This window comes from Thermobia domestica, chromosome 10 (genome assembly GCF_964235325.1).
Source record: "Thermobia domestica chromosome 10, izTheDome1.hap1.1, whole genome shotgun sequence".
Lineage (NCBI taxonomy): Eukaryota > Metazoa > Arthropoda > Insecta > Zygentoma > Lepismatidae > Thermobia > Thermobia domestica.
This window is the reverse complement of record NC_137463.1, coordinates 210,425,070-210,448,035: the sequence shown is the minus strand read 5'-3', so window position 1 is coordinate 210,448,035 and position 22,966 is coordinate 210,425,070. Positions and strand designations below refer to the sequence as shown.

The following is a 22,966-nucleotide window of genomic DNA, read 5'->3' as shown; positions in this document are numbered from 1 at the left end:
ATCAAAGATAGCAACCAGGGCCTAGAGTTGAACGGCATTCACCAGGTTATGGCATATGCTGATGATGTAAATTTAATAGGGGATGATAGGAGAACAGTAGAAATAAATGCAGAGATATTATTAAACGCTTGCAGGGACATGGGTTTAGAAGTAAATGCAGAGAAAACTAAATACATGGAAGTGCGTCGGGACCGTAATACGGCAAATTGTGGAGGCGTTAAAATATTAAATAATACTTTTGATAAAGTGGATACTTTCAAATATTTAGGATCAATATTAACAGACGAAAATCATATTCACGAAGAAATTAAATGTCGACTAAAAGCAGGGAATTCGTGTTACTGTTCGGTTCAAAATCTCTTGTCGTCGCGAATTCTGTCGAGGAATTTGAAGCTTAAAATATATAAAACGATAATCATGCCTGTTGTTCTGTATGGTTGCGAAACATGGTCGCTTACTCTGAGGGAAGAACATAGACTGAAAGTATTTGAAAACAGGATCCTGAGAAGAATATTCGGACCCAAAAGGAACGAGAATGGGGAATGGCGGAAGCTTCATAACGAGGAACTACATAGTTTATACGGTTTACCCAACATTGTTAGGGTCGTCAAGTCTAGGAGGCTTAGGTGGGCAGGTCATGTAGCTAGAATGGAAGAAAGTAGAAACGCTTTCAAAGTCTTGAGTGGTAGACCCATAGGAAAACGACCATTAGGAAGACCTAGGCGCAGATGGGAGGATAACATTAAGATGGATCTCGCAGAGATAGGAATACAAAGTAAAAACTGGATCCAGTTAGCTAAGGATAGAAGTCAGTGGAGAGCTTTTGTGAACGCGGCACTGAACCTCCGGGTTCCATAGGCCATAGAGTTAGTTAGTTAGTTAGTTAGTTAATGTGCTCGTATAATAGACACTTTGTTTTGTTCACATGTTTAAATAGGAACACTAACAAATTCAAAACGAATTCATGTTGGAAGTATATTTCTGTGTAAAAGAAAGGATGAAAGAATAAAAAGTTGGAAAGTCATTCTCTAGCCAATTACTTTGACATCAAGACAATTGTTCACAAATTGTTATATACAGTATTTTTGTAATTCAAAGTCACATATTTTTAGAAAATTGCAGCAAATTGTACATTCTTCAACTGTACTCAAAAATGTTCAGACAAGAAATGACAGAGAGTCGAAGTGACTCAATGGTAGAGTGCTCATCTATGGCCCTTGGGAACCCTCGTTTGATCCTAGCTTCCACCAAGTGGCTTTGTGGTGAACAAAAGCCATGTGCGTGGGTTTCTTTGGATTCCCTCGTTTCCTCCTTTTATTTTCATTCATTACCATTTCTTTTAGCCTCAGAACATAATTGTGGAGGTTAAACAATATATATATATATATATATATATATATATATATATATATAGATAGATAGATAGATAGATAGATAGATAGATAGATAGATAGATGCCTAGGTATATATATATATACAGTATAACTAGTTTATATATATCATAGTTGAATCCCATTTTCGCTGGCAACTTGCCATAGCGTTTTAGAGGCAGTTAATATGAGGGATTTACAAAAAATATAATAGTAATGCGAATAGCAAACTTAAATATTTATTTACTTATATGTATAGTTCCAGGTAAAAAGATATTAGTCAGTTTACACTGAAACATGTATCAACAGTGATACAAAAGATAACATGATACAAAAAAATAATAAATAAACAAATAAATAACATTTAGTTCAGATAGAAGAAAGACGTAACGGGAACCTAGTTCGTTAGAAACATATAGCAATATTTACAACTTAATTTTGTACAATGTAAGATGGAAACTTCTTTCAGAGGTAAAGATATATAAGGTAGATGGAAGCCTGTTGAAATTAGAAGGAAACCTGCACACGAGCAATCACTGGACTATTGCAAGTCTAGATTTCGGAACATAGAATAGATTTGTATCCAGTGCTGTATTTATGAGTGCTCTGAATTAAAGTCTGGAAAATAAAGAATGACGGTATAATATTCCATTTACTATTTTATATGGAAATATGTATAATTTCAGCTTTATTGCGATGTGTAGTGTGTGATGCTATTGAATGTTCTAATGAAAGTTTCATTATTTTTTGGACTATGTAGTGCTGAAACTCTGTGACGAATAATGTCTGAAAAGAGACTGAGAACAATGTCTAGCAAAGAGGTTGGAAAGATAGTTGAACAAGCCATATACTGAATGGGTAATCCACTACAAGAGAAACAAAGCCCTTGAAATAAGTAGCTAGAACCGTCAAATTTTGACTTTCTGTAAATCAATACAACATTCAAAACATTCGTATTTTTTTCAGTAGCAATATGTTCACTGAAAGTAAGCTTGTCATCAAATATAATACCAAGATCATTAATATGATAATGCCAAGAACAATTATATTGCCAATAGTGCAGTCTCGTTTAATATGACTTTTCTTGAAGGAAATTCTAAGAGATGTGCATTTAATTAGGATTTAACTTAAAACGCCAAGTTTCACACTAAGGAGCAAGTCGTGAGAGATCATTTTGAATGTTAATCTTGTTGTGTAGAGATTTCTATGCAGTCGTAAGCGAGCGTGTTACAGACTTGATTTGAAAATGGTCGAAAAGATCACTCACGAATTAGTAGAAAAATAAAGGAGCAAGGATACGCCCTTGTAAAAAAAACACCAGCTTTTAGATACGAGAGAAAAGCTTGTATACCAATACACGCTTTCCCCGCATACCTATTCTGTCTATCAATACAAATCTTGGTACACCCATTTTTTATCCCCTATAGTATTATTCGCTATACATTTAGAATGTGTGCTTTTACCCAGGGCCACTCCAGAGGTGTCCAAAGTTGATGGAGCGATTTTTGGAGGGAATTTTCCCAACATTCTCCCAGTTTTCGCTGTTCAAGTATGTTAGGGCCCCAATACATAGCACCTCTGGAAAGCTTGTTTCATGCTGAAGACAATGAGCTATAAACTATGACTTTCCAATGAACAATGTTGATAGAATAGCTATTTCACTGCAAGTCTACGATTTTCTTTATACTAGCAGGGTTAATGGGCCCCAGAGGCTTACTCCGTTGTCCATGGCACCTAATTTTTTGTGTATGAAAATATCTTTGTTATGCTTATCGAATAAACTAGGTTTGATTCGGATGTCCGGATGACAGGTTCATGTCCGTTCGTTATCGGAAATAAATAAGTAAAACAATCAAATTTGCTTTCTATTGAGATATAAGTAAATCTAACTATTTTTCTCCAATTGCATTCCAGAAAACTTCAGCTATCATTGTTAAACTGTATTTAGGGCTATCTAATGAAGTAATTTTTCTGTTGACTGATTATTCCCAAAATTTAAACCATTTTAACACTCTGTTGTAAAGTTGTTACAGCCTGAAGAACTTTTCGCCAAATTTTTAATAATATATATTGCTGTGCACTCACTATCACAAGAAGGAATAGGTTAAAGATAAACATAAACTTTAGGAAGATGACCAGGTTCATGATCAATGAATGAAACACAGATCACAATGAAATTTTATTTACAATAAAACATACAAAAAGGAAACTAAGAGCCTCCTTAAACTAATGCATTAAACAATGTATTTTTTTTTATCTTAAAAAGATAGTTCACAATTTATAAAAGTATAAAAATATATTATAATCTTACTAGTCACGTAAATAGATTCTCAATCCAGTTTTAGGTTACTTCTAATGATGTTGATCTTGAAAGCAACACTTCCTTGAAATTGTATGAACATTTACTTCATAGAATCTGGTCAAATCAATCACTACTTTTTAGCGTGTGTAAGTAGTTACGTAAGATTTTCATATTTGTAGGCAAATATTGATCTTTTGTACAGAAATTATGTGAATTTCAGAATACCATAATGTTTCTTTACTTTGATTCTCCGTAAAATTAAGCTGTAAAGAAAGAAAATATATCTTTTATACAACATAATTATAGTAATGCATACACAAAACTGTTAGAAACATACCAGAATTCCAGAAACAAGGTAGAATTTTTAAGCTTTTGAGTTAGTAAATCCTACACACTCTTTTCTTTAACACTACTGTAAAAAATTAAATGAACTTTTTCTTTAGATTTTCAAGTCAAATCTATTTAATATACTGATCTGCTGTATTAATTAAAAGTAAAATATAACCAAAGCAAATCTAACCAAATTTTCAATAAATAATAGCGTTACAGTTTTTAAGTCAAATCTAGTTAATTCACTGATCTGTTCTATTAATTAAAAATAAAATATAACCAAACCAAATCTAACGAAACTTTCAATAAATAATAGCGTTACAGTTTGTAAGTCAAATCTAGTTAATCTGTTGTGTTAATTAAAATAAAATATAACCAAAGCAAATCTACCCAAACTTTTAATGAATAATAGCGTTACAGTTTTTAAGTCAAATCTATTTAATACACTGATATGTTGTATTAATTAAAAATAAAATATAACCGAAATAAATCTAATCAAACTGTAATAAATAATAGCGTTACAGTTTCGGCAATGTATCATTGCCTTCATCAGAAACATTATGAAGTATAATCTAAATGGTACAACTTAAATACTGTGTATATATACTTAAACATATTTTTAATTAAGGCAACGCAGTTTCAAAGCTAGAATGATCTATTTCAGGCGTATACTCATCTAGTTTAGACGCAAGAAAAATACAATAGTGTGCTGTCGATTAAACGTCGTATCTATAATGACAACAATGCAGAATTATCTCAAGGTAAATTGTTATGGCTTTATCAACAATGCTGTACACGTTGGTTGTACATTTGAGAGTATAGTTTGAATTGGTGAAAACATTTATTGTTGAAGGCATCACATTAGATGAAAGTAGGTTCGAGGTTCAGAACTATTTGAAACGTACAAGATGCAAAATGGATTTGAGCGATTGAATCTTGCTTAGAATAACGTAAAATATCAAAATCCAATATCACTCCTAAATGAAATTTTTGAAAACTCGTGACCTGCATAATGCATTCTTATAATCAGAACTTCCACTTCAATACTAAACTGAAAATTGGTAGGTCCCATACGGTACGGTAGTTCCCATACGTTTGGAGCTATGGAGCTTTAAAGTTCATTTTTTTCATGTTTTCGGCAGCCTATAACTCCGAAAGGAAGCATTTGTGCACCCAGGTTGGTCTATACTTTATGTCTTATATTGGTGTCAGGAATCACCTCAAAAACGTTGTCGGTGTTGTTTTGAAACACACTATATATATACGAGGGTCATTCGGAAAATAAAGAACGTTTTGCGCTAGCGCGTGCGCGTGTTCCCCCACCCCCGCTGCCGCTAGGTTATTGACCTGGGCATGCTTTAGCCTCAGTCTGGCACCAGCTGCGATCCGCTACGGTCCGTTATTGCTTCGCTGTGCGACTGTAAAATGTGCGATACAATTACTGATCCCGCCAAGTGTGAGGTTCGTAGTGTGATAAGATTTTTGAATGCAAGAAAAGTGCGTCCGATAGAAATTTATAGACAAATCACTGAGGTGTATGGAAATGTGATGAATGAAGCATCAGTTCGTAAGTGGTGCATTATGTTTAATGACGGACGGACGAATGTGCACGATGAGGAACGCTCGGGCCGGCCTTCTGTTGTGACTGACGAACTCAAAGGAAGAATTGAGCGGAAAATTCAAGAGGATAGGCGATTCACTATTGATGGGCTGCACGAATTCTTTCCTGAAATTTCAAGAACTGTGTTGTACGAAATTGTCAGTGGTGAACTTGGTTACAAAAAAATTAGTGCAAGGTGGGTGCCTCGACTGTTATCGGAGGAACACAAAACCAAGCGAATGGGAGCCGCATTGACTTTTCTCAGCCGTTACCATAAGGACGGCGATGAACTTTTAAATCGTATTGTTACTAGAGATGAGACGTGGATTTCGCACATCACTCCAGAAACAAAGCGCCAATCCATGGAATGGCACCATTCAAATTCTCCGAAAAAGCCGAAAAAAGCCAAACAAATTTTGAGCACCAGAAAGGTTATGGCTACGGTCTTTTGGGATCGTAAGGGTGTTTTGCTCGTTGACTATATGCAGAGAGGTAACACCATAAATGCAGCTGCCTACTGTCAGACGTTACGTCGACTTCGCTGCGCGATTCAAAACAAAAGGCGCGGATTGCTGACCAGCGGCGTCATCCTCCTTCACGACAATGCCCGTCCTCACTCCGCGGCATTGACGAGGGACTTGCTTCAGCAGTTTAAGTGGGAAGTTTGGGAACATCCACCTTATAGCCCAGACTTAGCCCCAGTGACTTCCACCTATTCCCAAAGTTGAAAGACTTTTTGGGTGGAAGCCACTACGGCAGTGATGATGAACTTAAGGAAGCTGTTAGTGATTGGTTCAACAGTTTGGCGACAACTGTGTATGCCGAAGGCATAGAAAAACTTGTACCACGGTATGACAAGTGATTAAATTTACACGGCGACTATGTCGAAAAGTAACTTAAGTATCACATAGTATGTAACACAAATTTCGCCTTTGTATATCAGTTATTAAAGTGTTTATACAAAAACGTTCTTTACTTTCCGAATGACCCTCGTATATATATATATATATATATATTGTACATAAATTTTAATCCCACTTATAATAGTCCAGGAGACAACTAATAACTTGGAATCGCTAAGAAAAGTAAACAGGTTTTACCTGTTAATGTTAAGTATATGGAACAGATATTCGGCCCTATTACTCAGTGATACGATCAATCATAACCATTCCCCTTCAAACTTACCTACAAGTTAAAAACTATAACCCTGTAACGTTTTATAAGTATTGTCAAGGGATCTTGATAATTCATTTTATTAATTTAGAACACTGTTTATTTTAATTTTAAATTGAAAGAAATCTCAAAGATGATTTGTTTTGGTTATGGTATGTGTAATGTCTGAAAACATAGTCTGCGAATGTAAATGATGTAAATTTCCTATGTGATTGTAAGCATTTTTGTAATGTCATGTTTAACACATTGCATCGGACAGCGTTATGTAAGCTATGTAAATATAAAGTGCTGACGCTCCATTTTAAGAAGAATTGGTTAACGCAGATTTCTTCAGAAAAATCTCATACGCACGTGTATGATTTTCACCCGAATTTTGAAAACCATGTGCTGTAATGCAAGCATCTTTGTTTGTATAAATAATCCAGTCTTTTTGGTCAAGGAGGAGTGTGGATTTAATAGTTAGAAGAGACAGCAGAGATAACAGTAATAGTCAAACAAGTAGCATTACGTAGTGAGATTTTAGAACTCCAAGAATAATTGGACAATAGTATTGTCGACAATTACTAGACTGGAGTTAGTTCCAAAATACTCCAAAGATTGCAGCATTGACCAGAGTGGATCTTTTGTGAATTGGTGATCAAATTCATCAAGTGTTGAAGGTATGAACCAGTTAACCTTGTCCTACTTATACTTTGAGAATTGCTCACACACTTAAAATTTACATAACTTAGTGTGGCGCTACACAAACACACACTCTACACACTAAATTTTAAACAGAATACATGCCATATATTGTAATAACAAGTCTCTTTTATTTACCTCTACGGTTCTGTTTCGCCGTCTCAAAACAGTGATGGAGAAACCCCAAGCTCTACATCATAAGCACATTATAGGTGCATCTTAGAAGCATTGGCAAGATAAGGTAATTTAGGATGTACCTTAGGCTAATGTCACCAATCTGGTTTCGCTTAAATTTGCTCTACCAAAATCAAGGCTACATTTCACTCAGGTTTTAAAGGAGTAACAACCCAGGTTGACAATATAGTTAAAACAGTCTCAAGTTCGATCACGAAAGAACGACAGCGTCTTCAAACAGTAATGTTAAGAGTAGAAGTTAACAGTAAAGTAACGGTTAAGTAACCATCGGGTTAACAGTAACAAAGTTTTCGATCATCATTTTTCCAACATTATTGATCATAACTATCGCAAAGTATATTAAATACAGATAACCATCGCAAGGAAGGAATGGAAATCTGCTAATGTTATTTGCTGACAGACTTTATGCAATACAATACAAATTATGCTTGTACTATGAAAAATAACTTTCCTCAGGATGAAATAATTCACATAGTGCTTTGTTATAATATTGTCTATTTTCTAATATGTTAATGAATGGTATGCGCGTATATTTCTGATCAGGTGTTTATTCTAACCTTGTAATGTTGACGTGAAGATGGCAAGTGGAAGAAACAACACGGTAAATTATGATTTCAGACTAAAGAAACAAGTGATCCCTACCTTATAGTTTGTTATTACACTCACCCATCTCCTGCATACACTATAATTACACAATTGGTTCCTTCACTGCAACTCAGATGAACGCCGTAATCCTCTTCAAGTTAATGTTTTAGAGTAATAAACACAATACACACGGCAATAAATAAGAAAAATCTGATTGTATTCTTGTTTTCCCATTTCCTCTGATTGATATATAATTTAGAAAGCTCTCATTATCACAATTGCTCTTATTTGGATGTTTTATGTGAGAAATACACAATGATATGAACATAGTACGCACTAGAGATGTAGTGTTCTTCTCAGTGAGAATGCTCAGATAAAGCAAAAGGTCAAATAATCCAAATTAAATACTTCCAAAGAAGAAAAAACTCGAATTAAAGTATCAAATAAGCGACGAATGAAACTGTAAACTCCACTGGTAATGGAAGTAAAAAAATGATTATGTTTCCCAAGTTGAAACTTAAATATTATGCATAAGACAGTAATAATTTGCTTCTAATTTATATCCTGTCAATGAAAGGTCAATAACTTGACCATGTCTCTAATGTGATAACTAAAGTTCGTTAATTTTGACATTTGCTCTACTCTCGTAATCAAATTGCTGTTTTCTATAAATATACACAAGCTATCGAATAAAAGGTATAAAACTCATTAGTAAAGGAAATACAACTAAACCAGAACTAACTTTAAAGTATGATTGAAAAGATCAATTATATAAAACTTAACCTAAAAATATAAATTCAGCAAGATGAGTAAACTAGTATTGGAAAGATTCTATTGAAAATTTATTGGAACAGGATCTCTGAAATTGAGGTGATTTTGTTCCAAACCTCCAAACTTAATTTTTCTACTGTGTAGCTATAACCGTACTCAAAACTGGAACAAAGGCAGACAAACGAACACAGTTGTTTACACACACACACACGCACACAAAAAAAGTTTTAGCAAGAAAATTTTTGATTGAATGAAATATATTGAATTTTTTGGATCAGGGGCCACAAAATTTTTGAAAGGCCCCTAAATCGAGTTTTCATACTTTTTACGGAATAAGCACATCATACTGAGTAATTTGTTAGTTTTGATTTGGCCACACTATATGTAGTTCTCAAAATATGCAGCATACAAGAAAATATTTGTTTGTATGAAATACATTGAGTTTTGTGAATCAGGGGCCACAAAACTTTTAAACGGTCCCTAAATCGAGTTTTCGTATTTTTTTACGGAATAAGCACATCATACTGAGTAGATTGTTAATTTTGGTTTGAGTACACTATATGTAGTTCTCGAGATATAAGGCTTAGAAGAAAATTTTTGCCTGAAATATATTGGATCGTTTGATCAAAAAAGTCACACAAAAATATAACCTTCAGGCACTTTCGCTCAATACTTCATCAAATAGGAAGAAAAGGAAAACAAATAGCTCTGAACCATCTGAGTGAGATCTATTTTGAAATCCAGTTACATTATGGCGTTGCCAGTTAATATGAGTTAAATTTTCATAGCTTTCTCAAGTCTTTTAATATTTCTTCCCTTCCCTTCCGTATCGGATGAAGCATTTATAAAAAATACCTATAGTGTAAATTTTCTTTAGTTGTGTGATAATATGTATGTTCACTATATTGTAATGTCCCACATGGTTGTTTTTACCAACGCCCAACATGTGCTCTGTTTACAAACATCTGAGATGTGCTCCTGCTTGCTAACAACACCCATGCGCATCTTATTACGGAGTACTATAGCTGCAGAGACGGAGACGACAGCGACACCACTAATCACATGACGACGAGGGAACAGCAGCGCCATCTTCTCACTTGGAGCATCCATATAACAAAGAGGATTCCAACTACAGCTATCAATCTTGACTGGTCAAATCCCCTTTTTCGGCTTGCAGTGGAGCCTAGGAACTACCTCATCTAAGCCCAAAGCTTTCAGCTTGTAGTGGAGCTATCTGTTCCTTTTCCTTCTAGCTTGCAGTGGAGCCTTATGGGAAACTTTATCTCTCTTTCTGCTTGCGGTGGAGTAGCGAGTGTCTTACGCTTCCTCCTGTAGCTTGCTCCGTGAGGATTCCTTCCCGAGACACCCACTTAAACCAAAAATATTAGAGAATTTGTATCTATTTTGTATTATAGTGAAATTTTGTAATAAAATCCGGTAGTGGGGAAGCAATTTCGGACTGCAGTTTGCTCTACCTACAGTACAAAAGCAGAATTTCACAATATTGTGGTAAATTCTGGTAATAATTTTATATTACACCTATAGTTTTAAAAATACATTGAAATTCCTGTTCTTTCAACATACGTGAAATAGAATTGAGTTGAATTTCAGTTTAGCGTCCCTTTCAGCAGCGAGGCTATGTGAGACGTGGACCTACTGATTGACGTGGAATCCCAACCACATGAGCTCCCACCGGGAATTGAACCCGGGTCTCCCGCGCCAAGGGCTCGTACGCTAACCGCTTAGCCACGGAGGAGCTCTACGTGAAATAGAAGTAACGTAAGTAAAAAGCTCATAGTCACCGCAAGAAACAAACCATATCACTAGGAAGTACTTTCAAAGAACATCATCTTCGTCTTCAACCTAGTTCCTAGTGATGTAGTTTGTTTCTTGCGGTGACTATTAGCCTTTTACTTACGTTATTTCTAATTATTATCACCGCTCGCAATACAGTCATAATACCTGAAATACTTTACTGAGATCGAGAATAATATCCCCCCCCGCCCCTGGTGATGGAGCCTTAATCCCTAATGTTCGTGAATTTCCCAGAAACTAAAATGAGTATTTGATGAAGATACATATATAAATCTGTATTAATATTAATTGCCTCATCTTTGTTTTTCTTTCACAAACTTTCAATTGCCTACCTCATAACACAACTTCTTCTCGAATAATGACGTAACCAGTTCTTTTCAATCTTTTGAATTACCTCTAATTTTATTTTATTTTATTTTTTTTATTTTTTTTTTTATCTACTATTCAGTACATTTCTTTATTAGATATTCGTAAAGTATTGAATAGTTACTTTTAAAAGATTATCTATTTACCTTGTGACAATTTTTCCAGTTGGAAGTATTTTGCAGCCACTGAGGTCTGAAGATATGTAAGTCCATGTTGCTAGCTTGAAAATAGAGTTAACAATACATTATTTCAGTCAAAATTCGTTACCAAACAAGGAAAAATACATAATATAACTAGCACATATTTCTAATTTTTTTAAAGGATCTACTTTGTGGAGGAAACAATGACAAATTTCCTCGAGAACTTTTCTATCATTTTAAATGAAACCCAGACTGTCAATTCTTTTTTCAAGTTCACCATTTTTAATACAAATCATTCATCCGTTAGTTAATAAAATATCTGATTTTAATATGAAAGCAAAATAAGGAGTTACAAGATGTGCACATTGCAAAGAAATCTATATTTTACAATAACTTCCAGTATTTGTTTACCTACTGTTTACAAAATACTACAAGAAACTCCAGAAGTCTACTTACACAAGAGTAGATTCTTTTCCATCTGAATTGCTTACAGAATAAATTAAAGAAGTACAGTGAGACGGAGATCAAGTTTTAAATTTTGCGATTACTGAATCGTTATTTCCAACGAATTAACGCTGGACTATTAAAACAGTCACTCACTCACAAAAAAATAAATAAATAAAAAATAAAAACTAGAAAATAAAATAAAATTCAAAAATTAATTATAATTTTTAATTTTTATGTAAAATATTATTAATTTAACTACTCAATTAACATTAAAAATACTTTTAAAATATATATTTTTTTAAATTATCTGCAATACATTTTCTACACAATCAAAGGACCGATCAGAAAGCTATATCTGTTTGGTCAGAAGTAAAGCGTTAACGTATCTTAAGAATGATTATGTAAGACAAATTGCGCTCCATTACAGAGTTTTACGAATGTAAACCAGTTAAAGCTCTAAAAATTCTATCTGACCAAGCCAGATTGAGCAAGATCCGAAATTCTCCTCTGATCTTACTGAAAAGATTTAAACTACTATAAACAAATACTAGCGTAAACAAAGCTTTTACTCCAACTGAATATTACATTGATTTAATAGCTCCTTATAGAACAATATAAGTAAAAATTATTTTGTTACTTACAGACAGAATTCAATGTCCACTTGGAAGAGTTGAGATTTTGGTTTCCGATGACGTAACATCTCTATATGATGTGCAGTAGAAGGAACAGCAAAATGATGCACTTTGCTGTGAAACATGAAATCTATGAGAACGTAATTTTAATGGATATAATACGATATTTACAGTACTCAATGTGTTTTCTTAAATCACAATAATAATAATATTGGCAATATTATAAGTAGTTGAAAATTAATCAAATTTCGTAGTTGTAACTTTCAGGAAGTTATAAGCTTTAGTGATATTAGTTTCAATTTCTAAGAAAAAAAAAAAACCCTTACATTCAATCATGTATAATATTACTTTTCCGCATGTGTTGAAGATCGTGTTAGTTATGCTAAAGTTACTTCTGTATATACGAAGTGTTACTTCAGAAGACAATTGAAGGGGTGGATTCCAAAAGAACCTGAGTCAATTTTTTTGTCAATTTTGAGATGTTGGTTCTATTAAGTTCCATTTTAGCATCTTCGTATATTGAACTTTGTTTCATGCCAAAAATCCACAAATGAAATTAATATTGTAGGTAAAAGAAAACAGCGTTGTTTTCCAAAATGTCCTTAGTCAGCAGTATTCTATGAATCTATTTTCTGACTTATGCCTAAAAACACATAAAACTCTTGCTATAGATGATAATTTCACCGTTATCTTACGAAAAGTAGGCAATTACAATTTTCTTTTATGTAGATAACTTTTCTTTCACAAAAATAGAATGATGGAAACACACACACACACACAAATCGTCCCTGAAAAAACTTACTTTTTTGACTTAGGCTTTTTGGAATTGAGCTCTTAAATCGTAGAAAGATCTTAGGATGGGCTAAACCAAGGCTGGGAGATAATGTAAAACAGGATCTTTGAGAAATGTATAATAATAATAATAATAATAATAATAATAATAATAATAATAATATCGAAAATGGCACATGGTAGATTCCCTTTTGTTTTCGGAAATGAATATATGAACCTCTTAAGCTCTTCGAATTATTTAGTTAGGTATAGAGAAATATCAATTAGATAATTAGTTATTAATATAGAGAAGTACAAGTTACTACATATTAGTACTCTTAGAAATACATCATAGAAGATACAGGTGTCACCAAATGAAAAATATAGATAGAATATTCATTTAGTCATTATGAAATTAGTAAAGCTATAAAATCCAAGCTTACTACCACTATCCCTCTATGTTAACTTCGAGTATTAACTACGAAAAAATATTTATTCTTGGGATAAAACATTAAGCTTTAAGAAAAATACAACAATGGAACAGGGTGCAAAATCCTGAAGGCATGGAAGAATTCACCACAACTTAAAATTTGGGATAAAATTATCTCTACTAATAAGTTACTTGGGGCTCATAAGGTGGCACTCTTGTCAAAAATTTGCAAATTAATTACGATAATTTTTTATATATAATCAACATGCATTTTATATGTAATTAACGAGTGAACTAATGATTAGCGATATCCCTAACCTTACATAGGATATTAAATAATCATATATGTTAAATATGTGAATTTTCTATATCGAAGCATTTCAGTACAAAGGTTTTTCTACTTCTGTATCCTCCCCCTCTCACTACTTCGACTTCTATGATTTTGCACCCTGCAATAGAATTTCTTCTATATAAGCTAATTATGTACTTGCACAAATTACATTTTCTCTATTGTATGAAATCAGCAATGTTATAGACCTTTTATATTCATACATTTACTACGTTATACAACTAGATGAACCACCTCCGTTGCGTGAAGTTCCTGGTTCAATCCCAACTCACGTCTAGTGAGTTCCGTAATGAACAAATATCGTGTGATTTGTTTCTCTCGAAGATCTGTGTATCTTCCTCTTTCTTCATTCCACTATTTCGTTCATCATCACCGTCTTCCTTTGCCTCGAAACGGTATGGTGGGATGTTGAACCAAAAAATCTCAAGTACTGTTCCCAGAGTCAAACCAAGGTTTCCAATATCAAAGGGAAGGAGTTAATCATTTAACTATAAGGGAGATTTGTATAAATCTCGAGTTGAATACCATTCTTAACACAAAAGACATACAAAACTTTGATTCTCCTTCCTAGGAAGTATTTTCACTTCCAGGTGAAGTGGCTAAATTGAGATTGCAGATAACATCAGTTGACTTAATATCCTGTACAATTTCTTGATTCAGAAAAAGAAGAAATTCCTTTAGATGACTCTTCCATCTCTACATGATCATTAAATTAGCCGATGTATGTAGTTCCAATTTTGATACCTGACAGTAATTCATCTATTTGCTTTGACTCGATATATGAGACAATTAAGAAGTTGGAATCTTCAATCTATTGTCTGTAAGTTGCAGAAAATGATTTTTGCTTACTACATACTGTACATAGATTTGCAAGCTACTACATACATGAAAACTTATAGGGAAGCCTCAGCCTTTGATATATCGCATTCATAACTATTTGTACTAATAATTATTTACACATCTAATCCCATTACATTAAAAATTGCTACCAAGATAAAACAAAAAGTATAGACCATCCTGGATGCACAAATGCTTCATTTCGGAGTTATAGGCTGCCAAAAACACGAAAAAATGAACTCTAAAGTTTCATAGCTCCCAAACTGTGAGATATATCGTAGTCGGGCCAAGACTTCACTTAGAAACTAGCATGTGCCCTATCCAAATATCCAAGTTTCAAAATCCATGTATCCTGCGGTACTTCCACAACAATTTGAATAGAGCTAGTTGGAGAATATTTCAAATTATATGCCCGAAACCAAACTCCCTCTTTAAAAATTGCTTCGTGAGTACCTTAGGATTCCAAAACATAGATTATTGCATAGGGCACATACTAGTTCCTAAGTGAAGTCTTGACTCGACTGCGATAGATCCCATAGTTTTAGAGCTATGGACCTTTAAAGTTCATTTTTTCATGTTTTCGGCAGTCTATAACTCCGAAAGGAAGCATTTGTGCAAACAGGTTTGTCTATCCTTTATGTCTTATTTTGGACTCAGGGATCACCTCCTAAACGTTGTCGGTATTGTTTTAAAACACCCTACACACACACACACACACACACACACACACACATATATATATATATATATATATATATATATATATATATACACTGGATATATATATACAGAAATGCATTATAATATTGTTAGTACAGAAATATTTTAAAGTTAATATATCTTTGTCACATTAAAGCTGAAAATATGGACAAATGCAGCACTAGAATAACTATCGAATTTTTAGTAGCTTTTCTTATTATTATTTCTTCCTTTCTTTCTTCAAACGCGACGAGGGCATCTCTAGATGTTAAAATTAAGCAGAACGACAATGAGGAGCAGAATACTTATTATTGGCTTAACTAATAGTGCAACAATATGGGAGTAATAATACTTAAATTAAGATCAATTGGGCTATGGTTTCTACCTCTAATAATGAGTCCATTACCACAAGTAGCTGCCATTTATGTTGCGTTTTAATAAGTTTAAAATTTTTTCATTTATCATGGGCTTTCGCAAACCTCTTCACATTACATCTCTTCTTCCCTTGTGTTATATCAACCATTCCTTAATTCGCGTCCCTCAAACACATTTTTTCTTCAGTCTTAACGTCTTTCTAATTATCTCCAACCTTTTATTTATTTATTTATTTTTTAAATAACTCCCAATTATGATTCTAATTTAATTGTATATTTAACTAGATGAAATTTTTCATTCTTCTCAACATATGAATTTCGTAAAATTCTGGTAATTTTCTCCACTTTAGTTTGTTAGTTTTTCTCCCTGGATGGTTCCATCCTGGTAATATGATTTATCTGAAAGATGAATCTTTCCTGTGAATTTTAACAAAACCTTATGCTACGGATACAGTGTGAATGAATATTCTCGGAGTTTTCCAGTTTCCTCCCACTTTCTTCATTCTGTCATTTCATTCATTCTCATCATCATTGTTTTCTTTACCCTACACGGTATAACAGTGACACGTAAAACTGAGATATTTCATTTTATTTAATATTTTACCGATAAGGAAGGACCATACTTTTTTTTCGCAAGGGTTTCTAGTGGATTTCGAAAATTCCATAAGCTATGAACATCAAAGCATTTTAGTTTGAATAGAATTTGTTATCATAAAAATCTTTTACCGATAGCCTTATCCACGAAGTAGAGCCATTAATAGCATCCTTAAGATGCTTCTTAGCACTGTAGGCATATTACGGCTGATCATGATCACATACATAATACACAATCATGTAGATAATTGGGAAGATTTTTTGTATATTGATGCTATATGCGATGATTCACTGATTCATATCTTTTCAGAATTTCCTCTTTTCTTTCCCTCTCTTTTTTAAACTTTTAACTGTATTTTTCTGGAGAAGTGGTAGAAAATCAACCAAAATTTGAAATTTTGGTATAATAAAATAAAGGTTAAATATTAATACTTTCATACAGTACTTTTATACAATATAGACTAATACTAAAATAATTAAAGCATATCTTCAGAACCTAAAACCAGATCTAGCTAAAAGAAATCAATTATTAAAATCATAGTCATATCAATTTTTTTTTTTTTTTTTTTTTTTTTTTTTTGTTATAAACCTTATATCTGCTTACTTTGGAAGATAATTGGTTTTCAACTTACCTGTTAATTGAGCTCCGTTGCTTCCACGCACTGGCTTGATGGTAAACACATCCTTCTCATCCAAGAATTGGTACGTTGCATGGAATCCAGTAGCATCCAACCTATCATTGGACCGGAATGTGACACGGAAAAACCTTCTATCAGACTCGACCTCGAAATCCTTTAGTTGACCACAGTAACGCGGATATTTCCTGTCTCTCGTCATGAAGTTGGAAAATTCGACGTAGTCACTGGCAGAAATTGCTTCACAGCTGGAAATTATGAGATGAAAATAGAAGTAGTATATAATGGTCTACAGGACGCATAATTTTCCACGAAAAATACTGTCTCGAAATAACATTTTGTTTTAAAATGAATGTCTTTTATCCACTAAAAAGAAATTTACAATGGTAATCTACCTGCTGGATTCTTCTTTTATCTAGGTTTCGCTATTACTGTCTGTTCATCTCTTGAAGAATACAATCCAATTTCTCTGTTTCATCATTGTTAGGAAGTTTGGTTTAAACCCTATTTTCCTGGCGAGGTAGTTTTTTAACCGAATGAAATAAGTGTAATGTGTACCTAACGAGTTTTTCTCCCTGATGTCGTCTGAGTCAGTTCTTATTTAAAACTGTAGTGAATAATTAACTATTCCTATTTTTTAAGTCACGTTCGACATTTATTATGATAAGCATATAAAATAGTGAACGAAAATGCTAAAATTACATTTTTAGGAATTTTAAAGTAGTCCTTTTGCGTATAATGTACATATTAACAGGGACCCTTTGACTTTTTTTTTCAGTTCTTGTTTAATTGATTTAGCTTGTACCCTTTAAGAGTGACAGGTATTTATTACCTATTTCTTTTTCTTTCTTTCTTTTTTTTTAAATAGTTCAGAACAAGGAAGTGCTGGAAAGAGTTCGTAAAGAAAGGAAGACAATACTAAAGGACATTTACAGGAGAAAGAAACACTGGATAGGTCATTACTTGCAAAGATATTATGTAATAAATGAAGAGCTGGAAGAAAAGGTTACGGGGGAGAATAGAGAAGAGAAGAGAGCGGTATCAGTTGCTGGATAAATGAGAAAGTTCATGGTAGTTCCTGGAGACAAACAGAAGAGCTGATGAAAATGAAATTAAATCTTTGAATTTATCGACTCAGATTTATGCCCTGGAGGCTATAAGAGACTCATAAACAATGAAAGTGAATATTTATGAAATAATTTGTAGTATGAACATATGAAAAACATGGAGAGAACCTGAGAAATCTAACAGGCACGATGTTGACGCCATAAAGCCATCTTGTCCTCCAAGAGCTGAGGAGAAAATACAGCATGGTGGCTGCATGCGTAAACCTCCCACGACGCAGAATATTATTAATGATAATGATATCAATATTAATTTCTCTTTAAAAAATTATCAGGGAAAAGCTTTTTCTATTTTTTTACTGCTGAAAAAATATGGGAAGTGCATTTCGTTTATTGCGAATAATAGACATTAATTTAGATACGAAAATAAAATTCGTAACAGAAAAAGACTTATTTCGAGACTTGCATAATTTTAGATAATTAAAAACATACGATAATACATTCTTGTATTACAGTTTCGCAAACTGGTAGACAGATTGTATATGCTGTGCTTTAAAACATGATATTTGCAGCACTATAGCTACCACAAAACACACCAAGATACAGTCAGAGATCTCCATACATATCATGAGGCGTGATTTTCTGGAGTAATTTTTGAAGTTTGAGTTCAAAAGAAGGAAATGTTTTGTTCCCAAGTACTACATCGTACTAGATTCGATCGTACTTGATATGAATTATATGGAAAGAATCCCTCTATTGATCTTAAGAGAGAGGGGTTGAGTATTATTGTTTCATGAACAAACATTTTTATTTTCCTCAAATAGAATTCATCGCTGAAAAGGTGATAAATTTAAAATTTGGTCTTGGTGTTATTATCTTTTAACACTTGGTCTTGGTGTTATTATTTATGTTCTTCTCAAATACATAACATACAGATCTCATAACTGAAATAAATAAAAAAAAATATTAGCCTGTATGATTGGTTCTGATGTAAAGAAAGAAAAAGAAGAAGAAAAGCTATTTTGATAATTATCTGTGAGAATTAGAACACTATTTTTCGGATGGAAGACTTACGCTGAAGTATATATAGAAGTTCAAGTCACATCAAAAGAAACCATTATATGTCACTATAAAAAAGAAATATCTCAAGGTATCTGAATTAAATCTTACTGAGTATGGTTGGAGGCAGTCTCGAAGCAATAATGAACTAGAAACTGGCTCTTTCAGTACCAAGACTGAAAAAGCTGTCTCCAAAATGAAGAGAAGTTTGTAAAGGAAAACTACTATAAACTGATAGTTGATTTCATGTCCGTATGTAAGGTCATGCTTTGAAATCAAAAGACTACTATAAAACATTAATAGGAAGGAAGAAAAGAAAAGAATAAGGAAGGGGTCTTTGATAATTTTCCCTACAGTTCGAATTTGCTTTTCATTTTTATCAACTTAAGTTTTTCAAATGAAACTTCTAGTAATATTTCTTTTAGAATAAGTCACTTTTGTTTTTCACTTCCTTAAATTGATAAAATGAGTACTTCTACAATTAAAAACTTCAATGAGTAAAAAAAAAAGTGCAAATATTTTTATAAGTACTAGAATACATACAGACAGTGGATAGCGTCTTAAAGTTTTTACCTTAAATTATTGATATATTTCATCAGTGTTGTTTTGGGTAAAGTAAACGTACATTTAAATAGCAGATATTAACTTTTAACATTAGCAGTATTAGTATTCTAGTTAATGGAATAGAACTATAACAGGTCTAGAATACAGTATCCTATTTCTTCAACAAGATAGACCAGAAAAGTACAAATATATAATCTTAACAAATGCATTTTGGAATTGAACCAATCTTATATATAATCCTTTCAACAAGTTTCTGGGAAAGCATCGAACTCACTACAGTGATTCACATCGCATGTTAAGCTGTATTTCTTGTTCTGTAAGCCTTACTGCTGACAAAAGTCGTCAACATGTATTAATCAAGTAAAGAGCTTTTGTTTATTACTTGGAAAATATAAAGGTAACAAAGAAAGTTCTGTCGTTTTTTGTGGAGGTCTGTGTTCCATTAGCCCTCGCACCATGAGTTGAATGCGAATGGAGATAAGGCGAACGTCAGTTGTTGGTGTGGGTATATCCAAATTACCTGGTTGTGACAGTTCAGTTACATCGCGAACTTGCATACGGACAGAGTGAACATGGGACCTCCACAGAACGTCATAAATGCTGTACGAGTTCAAAGTGGGGTCAAACGCGGCAGCAGGGCGGAAGATATGCTAGGTCTTTGGTGAGGGTGTCGTAACTACTCGGACAGTGCAGCGATGGTTTAACGAGTTTAAGGACGGTGACGAAACACTCGAAGATGCACCACGTGCCGGAAGACCAACACATGCACAAAATGAAGATCTTCAGGCAGCAATTGAGGCGAACAGCAGCCAGACATGTGAGGAACTGGGACTACAATTCAGTGTAAGTAGAGAAACCATTCAGCAGCACCTTCAGCAACTTGGGAAGCATTACAAGTTGAGTCGATGGGTCCACATGATTTCACTCTGGGCCAGAAAGCAACGCGAGCAGACACCTGTGTTTCTTTGGTGTCTCGTCTGAGGAAGGAGAAATTTCTGCACAGGGTGTGATGAGAAGTGGGTCCTGTACGAAGCTCTACGGCGCCGTCATCATTGGTTAGCATTCCATGAACCGGTTCCGAAACAGGTCTGCACCTGAAGATCCTCCAGTGTGTTTGGTGGACTGTTCGCGGCATCGTGCATCGGGAACTGCTATCAGCTGGTTGAAGTATCAATGCAACTGTGTACTGTCAGCAGTTTAGCCGTGAGCAGCACAGCAAAAACTCAAAACTCTGAAGCCAACACTTCTGAATCGCAAAGGGGTCCTGTTACAGGACAACGCTAAGTCTCACGTGGCTACGATGACCACGGGGCAACATTGTACATCTTGGATGGGAAACACTATTGCATCAGACATACTTCCCAGACATTGCACCTTCCGATTATCACCTGTTCTATTCCTTGGACAATCACCTTAGAGTACGCCAGTTAAATCCTTAGTAGAAGTGCGAAAGGTACTTGATACTTTCTTCGTTTCAAGGTCCACCAAGTTCTACCGCGATAAAATCCACGGCCTTTCAGAACGTTGGCAGAAAGTCGTCGATGGTGATGGGGACTATGTTTGATCTTTTAGGTATCTCTTAGGTCAGGGCACAAAATTTCCGGTCGCCATTGGCGACTACAAATTTAGATCTGGCGACCAGCGTCCAGTAGGAATGGTTTCTACCTAAACTCACAAGGCTGCGTAGTTTCGGTTTCGCACGAAAATAATTGTCACTGAGTGAGAAAATACAAGGAATGTAAAGTCTTTACAACGGACATGGAAGGTGAAGTCTTCACAGCGTTGTAATTCGCCCCTCCTTTCCTTAAGAACTTACGGACTTTGATCCAAAAACTGTAATCGACAACTGGTATTTCAGTGCAGAGAGAGAAAGCGTTACACAAACGTGAAGTCTTAAGATAAGATATTTTTTAACAAGCATATACATTTTCCAATTCAAAATTTATTATCCTGAATCTAATTGTCTGGTTTTGAAATTTTTTGCCCTGATGTAATAACTTTCTTTGTCAAACCAAAGGCCGAGGAAGGGGGCAGGGGCTGTCGTAATTCGTACATGAGAGATACTGGCGACCATCATATTTGGATTGGCGACTGCGTCTGAATTTGAAATTTTGCGCCCTGTCTTAGGTGATATATCGATATTCGAAGGTGGTGGGTGAAAAAGCGACAGAACGTTCTTGATTACCATTATAATTGCATCTCTGTTGCCCCTTCTTCTGCTAAATTAAAACTTTTGTTCACCACTTTCCTCATTCCTACGTCCATATAATTTATTTCATATTCAAAGTTGAATTTTGTTTGTGTGTGATGTAAAACTAATCATGCTGGCGTTTTTAAATCTTGTATTCAATGTTTTAGGTAATGGAATCTTAATTTACTCCAAGAATCCCTCTAAAGACTCTCAAGTCATTTACTTACAAACTCCAATATTTTTCTTTTCCTTTTTATTCTTCATATTCCTAGTAAAAATCAATAGGTGTATTATCTTCTATGTCGCTTAGTTTTCTTGACTTTATTTCTTCATGCTGCTTAGTTTTCTTGAACTCACTTCTCTTTTGTTTTATACTTCTTTTAAATGCCTAAAACACTTAGCTCGATTCTTTCTTTTATATACTTCTTCAATGCATTCTTTTCATCTAGTTCAAGTTGCATTTTCTTTAGTAAAAACCTAAACATCCTTAGTTTCTATAGTTATATTAATTCTACTTTGTTCTTTTTCTTTCTTCATCGAATTTACTTTCGTATGCCTTCGTATGTCAATATTCTTTGTAACCACTTCTTGTCATTATATTTGTATCTATTTTATACTCCTCTCTTCTAACAATTTTTCTACTTAATAAGTTGGTCAACTTTCCATATCTGTTTCCTCTTCTCCCATCCGAGTCTGTTTCTATTTTCCTTTACTTTTAAACGTTTCTTCTGATATTCTGGCTTTTGAGCTCTCCTTTGCTCTTGGTTTAGTACTGTTGCCTGATGCTCACATAGTTCGAAGTGTTCTCACAATCGTTAGTTACTATGTCTATTTCTTCTTTAACTTACGCACTATTCTTCGAAATTCGAAATGAATCACTTCTTTCTCTCACATCTTTAGATTTTCCAGTAACTTCTTGTCTTCTAGTCTTCTTTCTACCTTTTCCAGCTGGGTAAAGTTTAAAAATAAGAAGGATAAAAGATTTGTCGTTT

General features: G+C 34.0%; 1 protein-coding gene across 3 annotated transcripts in view; it reads right to left on the bottom strand.

The window, feature by feature from the left end:
* Positions 1-3,397: 3,397 nt before the first annotated feature.
* The window catches only part of LOC145662967 (suppressor of lurcher protein 1-like), a 392,235-nt gene continuing 372,666 nt past the window's right edge, over positions 3,398-22,966 (bottom strand). For 2 of the 3 annotated variants that reach the window (XM_081729046.1, XM_081729047.1), the window contains 4 exons: positions 17,094-17,344; positions 12,417-12,537; positions 11,335-11,408; positions 3,398-3,935 (listed from right to left, as the gene is read on the bottom strand). In XM_081729046.1, coding sequence (XP_081585172.1) covers positions 11,405-11,408; positions 12,417-12,537; positions 17,094-17,344 — 376 coding nt within the window. In that variant the 3' untranslated portion in view covers positions 3,398-3,935; positions 11,335-11,404. The remainder of the gene's footprint in view (positions 3,936-11,334; positions 11,409-12,416; positions 12,538-17,093; positions 17,345-22,966) is intronic. The other variant, XM_081729048.1, reaches the window with a different exon arrangement.